At 38.9% G+C, this 5,760-nt stretch overlaps 1 protein-coding gene across 2 annotated transcripts; it reads left to right on the plus strand.

The window, feature by feature from the left end:
- Positions 1-2,147: 2,147 nt before the first annotated feature.
- On the plus strand, positions 2,148-5,616 carry LOC129732383 (zinc finger protein 184-like). Of its 2 annotated transcripts, XM_055693239.1 has the most exons (4): positions 2,148-2,517; positions 2,574-2,759; positions 2,860-3,249; positions 3,516-5,616. In XM_055693239.1, the coding sequence occupies exons 2-4, from the start codon at positions 2,641-2,643 to the stop codon at positions 4,432-4,434; spliced, it is 1,428 nt and encodes a 475-aa protein (XP_055549214.1). In that variant the 5' UTR covers positions 2,148-2,517; positions 2,574-2,640; the 3' UTR covers positions 4,435-5,616. The 2 variants fall into 2 exon arrangements, with proteins under 2 accessions (XP_055549214.1, XP_055549205.1); XM_055693230.1 differs by having other exon boundaries at positions 2,155-2,759; positions 3,516-5,614.
- The last annotated feature ends 144 nt before the right edge of the window (positions 5,617-5,760 follow it).

The raw sequence follows: 5,760 nt of genomic DNA on the forward strand, positions 1-5,760 counted from the left end.
CCTTCACATCTGGCATCTCTGGTCATCTGTAGTACGGTAGAGTTGTTGCGCGAACCCAAGTATGTGTGGCGCTAGTGTTGTAACGTATTTAGATTTGAATTTTTGAGCAGAATAATCGTACATTTTTGTTCAAGGATTCATGTCAGTTTGTCGGTGGGCAGATGTTCATATGGCATATTTCGCCGTGGCGTAGCCAATCTTGCAGTGTTGGAGGTTCGTAGTAAATCCGGAACTCCTGAAGGAAGGGTACCGGAGTTACGGGCTGGGGTGTGTTAACCTACCGAGCATCTACTGTACTCACGATCAAAGTGATATGGAGTGAGATGTGATCTATGCGACGCCGGTCTACAATAGCAGCGTCGTCGTTGGGTGTTTACATCTAAAACAATAGCGATCAAAAAGCAGAAACGTGTCGGATAGAATATTTTCTAATTTGCTTGTATTTACCGTGGAATAAGATCAAAATAATACTTAAAATAATAGAAAACGATACTCACAGATAGTGCTTTGCTAATTATTGAATGCTACTTAAAATTGGTTACATTTGGTTATAAAATACTGAAGACAACACCCAATGATTACATAAAAGTTCCTTAAACTAGTGACTAGAAGAGTAGACGAACGTCGTGACTAGAATAACTCGTGTCGGAACATTGACAATTAATTATTGAAAAATCCTCATTGCAATCGTGTCAAGAGGTGAAGAAAAAACTATCAAATTGTAAGTAAATACGCCTAATGAAGTGAGTTGAACTAATTTAAATTTTAAAACTTACAGTTTGAGCTGCATTAAAGCTGCTTCAAAACCGGTGGTGTAATTACTTTAAAAATTTCCCGAACAGTGGCGGTGCCGCAAGAAAAACTCGAACTGCCATCAAGCATATCTGAGTTGTTAGTCCATAACATTGCGATCCAGCTTTTCTCTATTCTGCAGCCTACAGTCCCAGATAGTCGACGCCGACGTAACCTTTGCACCTACAACGGAGCCATTCGTGGAACTTGCAAACGACAGTGACGAACCTCACACCACACGCATAGCGACGACGCATTCCGAACAGTCGCATCCACGTGCGGAATGTAGTATATCTGACTGAGCTCGTTCTTCACCGCTTGACAATAGCCGTGCCCGCTTCTCTCATGATAGTGTTGCGCAATCATCCCCATAATTCTGTGGTCGCTTGGCGGGATTATTGAAAATCGTAGATCGAAGGGTAAGAACTCTGCCCGCTCGACCCGACCTTCCATTCGAATCAGTCCATCTTCATCAACCAATGGCGTCAGCATATATACAACGGACTGGACTTTTCGACAGCCATCCATTGACTTAACGCACGCCACTGTGGTCCAGAAATGAAAAACAGATGGTCAAAAGTCATTTTCTCGTAAACGTTACATTTTAGAGCAATGTTGTCTTCGGGAAAGTTTTAGAGTAAAAAAAGATCTTTTTTTTGGACATTAACAGATCCGTGATTAATCTCTCTACAAGTGAGATAAAAAGAATATTTTCTCAAAAAATCAATATTTTTTATCGCCGTTTTTGGCAAAGTTTTCCAAAATAACATAACAAAAAACTTTGCTGAAGACACTAGGTAGCTATTTCACAGTCTCACTGAGCTATCTGATTATGTTCAATGATGTTCAAAAAAAAGTTTTTGCCGTTAAAATTCATATTTTATACTACTATACCTCTGATATTTTCACTGAACTTTTAAAACAACATCAGACCTTTATTTTTTTATGTTACAGCAGACTTTTTTTTTTATCGGATAGTTAGGTTTCTATCAATTTTTCCTGCCAAAAAATTTACTTTTGACAAGTAATTTTAGATTTTTTGTCGTTTCTCAACACATCCCACGGCGAGATTACCACCAATTTTATTGTCCATGTGTTCTGCACTCACGGCAGTTGAAATTTCTTGCAGAAACTTTAGTTGCGTTACATGACGTAAGTTCATTTATGTCATGTTGATCAATAGCGGATCTTTGTTGGAGAAAACATAGCCAGCTTTGCATTTTTACGTTTTGATGCATCTTTTGAAGTATTATTAATGCATGCAAACAATAACTAATTATTATTGTTGCCTACTAAAGATGAGTATGAGCGGTGCAAATATTCGGGAATATTTGAGCTGAAATTTAAATTTTTAAAAACCACGTGTTTACATGCATCGATTATACTTCAAAAGATGCATCAAAATAAAAAAATCGTAGAAGTTGAAGTCATACAACCCATACAACGAACACGCAAATTTTGCTCTTCTCTCCCTCGTTGTTGATTCACGGTTGACTTTAGGTTTTATTTCTACGTTAAGTTAAACAAAAAACCTTTAGTGTGTATGCCATGACATGTTTTTGTTTATTCAGGTTTATTCTAGCTTAAGTAAAAAAATATTGCGGAATTCTGCAAAGTTTACTATTATTTACACCTATCTATATAATCCGGTAAAAATCAAAAAAGTATTTTAGTTCGTCTTACGTGAATTGTGCTGGCAAAATGGAAGAATCCACTCAGATCAAAGTAGAAGAGCTTGTAATACTCGACACAAAGGATGAGAAAACTTTTTTTGCTAACAGCGAACTGTGTTCCGATGAAACCAACGTCCTAAGGAAAGTTTCTACGGATACTGATCTCCTAGACCATATGCCCCGGCACAGTAATGAGCGACCCTTTAAATGCACAATCTGTAGCAGAACGTTTAAGAATTCCAGAGGATTGAGGTTTCATGAAAACAAATACCACAAGGTCGATCCGTCCTCAAGGTGAGTAACCGTCTTCATTTGATTGAAACCAAACAAAAACGATGTAACCTTTGAGACGGACCTCTATTAGGCAAATAAAAAACCCTTATTTCTGTTGCAGTAATTGGAACAGTTCGAAATCGTGGAAGGGCAACGGGAAACTACTTTTCGCATGTGATATCTGCAGCAGAACATGCGTCACACCGGAGAGTTTGCACCACCATATGAGTGCTCATACAGGAGACCGGAACTTCCAGTGTGACATATGCGGACGACGATTCAGCGTTAAAAGACATATATCGACTCACATGAGAATACACCGCACAGATTGCAGGCATAAGTGCTCGGTTTGCAATAAAAAATTCACAAGTAATTTCAGTCTCGCAGATCATATGCTCCGTCACAGCGATGAGCGTCCCTTCAAATGTGACATCTGCGACACATTAATCAAGAGATCGGCAGATTTAATGCGTCATATGCAGAATGTCCATAATGTCGATCTCTTCTCAAGGTAAGTTTCATATGCAGAATGTAGCGTAAAAAGAATTCTTGATAATTTTCGCAAATGTCCCTCCCTGTCTCAACGACCTCGTGAAACTCACTGAAGTACGAGTACCCTAAGTGACATGCTCTCTTCTGTTAAAGTGCAAATGAATTTATTGAGCCAAAATGGCACTTCGTCGATGGCCAATTGCATACCAAAATTTCGCGATTTTGTTCGACGAGACATTATTTGTGACAGTGATTTTGAGCCAGTTTATTTGACATCTTTTTCAGCAATGCGAAGAGTTTGGAACCAAGCCAAACTGATAAAAGCCGAAGCGAAGGTTCAGGGGAATACAACTGCGACATATGCGGGAAACAGTATACAACAAAAAATTCTCTTCGCTTACATCAGGAACTTCATCAGAGCACTGCAGTAAGATCCGAACGGAAATTTCAATGTGACATCTGTAGCGAAGCATTCACACAAGAATCAACATTAGCGCGACACATTGCAGATCACAGCACAAAGCGACACCAGTGTAAGATTTGTGGAAAAGGATATGCTCGCGCACACTGGCTCCTACTGCATATGACTTCTCATACAGAGGAAATACCTATTAATTGTGATATTTGTGGTATATCATGTGAGTCAGCTAAAGCTTTGATAGAACATAAAGCAACACACACCTCAAAGAGGTCGTATAAATGCAAAGTTTGTGGAAAAGGATTTTCAGCAGTTCGGAGGCTCAGGGAGCATTCGATTTGCCATACTGAAGAGCGGCCTTTTAAATGTGATATTTGCGGGTCTGTATATAAGTCGTCTGATAGTTTGAGAGAGCATCAAAAAACGCACGCCCTTTGGAACCCATATAAATGCGATATTTGTGGGAGGAGCTGTTCGGGTCCTGGACGGCTCGAAATGCATATGACTAGTCATACTGAAGAACGACCTTTTAATTGCGACATTTGCGGGTCCGCATATAAGTCAGTTGCTAGTTTGAAAACACATCAGAAAACGCACATCTCTGAGAGACCACATAAATGCGAAATCTGCGGAAGAGGCTTTCTTCTTCCTTCCCAGGTAAAGCGGCACATGCGTAGTCATTCTGACGAACGGCCTTTCAAATGCAACATGTGCGACGGATCATATAAGTCAACTTTTATGCTGAAAATACATAGAAAAAAACACCATGACGGGTGTGACCCCTGATGTTAGATTCAGACCATACACTCCTAATTAATGACCTTACAAATTGCTTTTTTTTACAAACGAAAAAAGTGATAGGCGACTAGATAGTAATCTTTTATAAGTAAGCTGCCGTAATATGACATTGTGACGTAGATCCAAGTGATCAGTTTTTCAGTACGGCCCAAAAACGAAAAAAATTCTCGTCATTTTTGTATGGAAATGTGTGCCAACGTCACTTTGTTTTTTTTTTAATTTTATGCAACGTACGAATAAGTAACAACAAAAAGGAAGATACCAAAAGATAGGTTTTCGAATAATGAACAAGTTGGCATGAAAAACTCAAATTCGAGAAAATGGCACTTACGTCACTTTGTCATCTCACGGCAGTAAGGAAGAATTATAAATCTAGCACCCCGCTACACAAGGATCGACAGTGAAATAAAACAAAATAAAAAGATGTGTATAAATTACTGATATGGACTATTTCTTTTCGGCTAAGCACCACATAATTGGCGACGAGGAAACAGCTGGCTGGCTTCATCACAATCCAGATTCGAGGCAACTATTTCTACAGAAGGAAGGAGGACAAATATAACCGTAACCCTCAAAATAGTCTGCGCCTGACATCTGCGCCAATTTGACTTCTCGCTTCTAGTAATAATATTATTAATAATAATATAAATCATTCCGGAGTACTTCGTGATAAGGGCGAATCTAACAAACGGTAAACAAATAGAGATTTTACCGAAAACGTATGAAGTGAGCTACTACCTACCTTCAAACTTCGAATAAATAATGTATCTCTTTTCTAACTATTAAAAAGTACGATGTTTGTTAAGGACGTAATCTACCTTATATCAAAACGAAATAGAATGAGGCCCTTTGTTGTAGTTTACATTAGTAAAAGGGGAAACTTGACTTCGTCTTGATGAATGGGCGAAATCAAAGTTGTCAATAAAATAAACATTAAAAGCAAAGGGCGTATTCCAATACAATAACGTAAACACGGCGTATAGTAAAGGGCGATACTGTCGAGCAAATCAAAATAAGGCACATAGTAAAGGGCGATACTTTCGAGCAGATCGAAAAAGTTGCATAGTAAAGGGCGGAATCATAAATTCTCGAATACACAATGGGGTACTTATTACGGGAGTCACTTCACGGTGAAAACGAAGTGAAAAAATCTCACGGTGAAAAAAGACGCGTGCAAATCAAATGGCAATCACTTTCACCGTGCCTATTACGGGAGTCACTTCACGGTGAAGTGACAACCGTAATAGATACGGTGAAAGTGATTCCCATTTGATTTGCACGCGTCTTTTTTCACCGTGAGATTTTTTCACTTCG

This window comes from Wyeomyia smithii, chromosome 1, assembly GCF_029784165.1.
Source record: "Wyeomyia smithii strain HCP4-BCI-WySm-NY-G18 chromosome 1, ASM2978416v1, whole genome shotgun sequence".
Classification (NCBI taxonomy): domain Eukaryota; kingdom Metazoa; phylum Arthropoda; class Insecta; order Diptera; family Culicidae; genus Wyeomyia; species Wyeomyia smithii.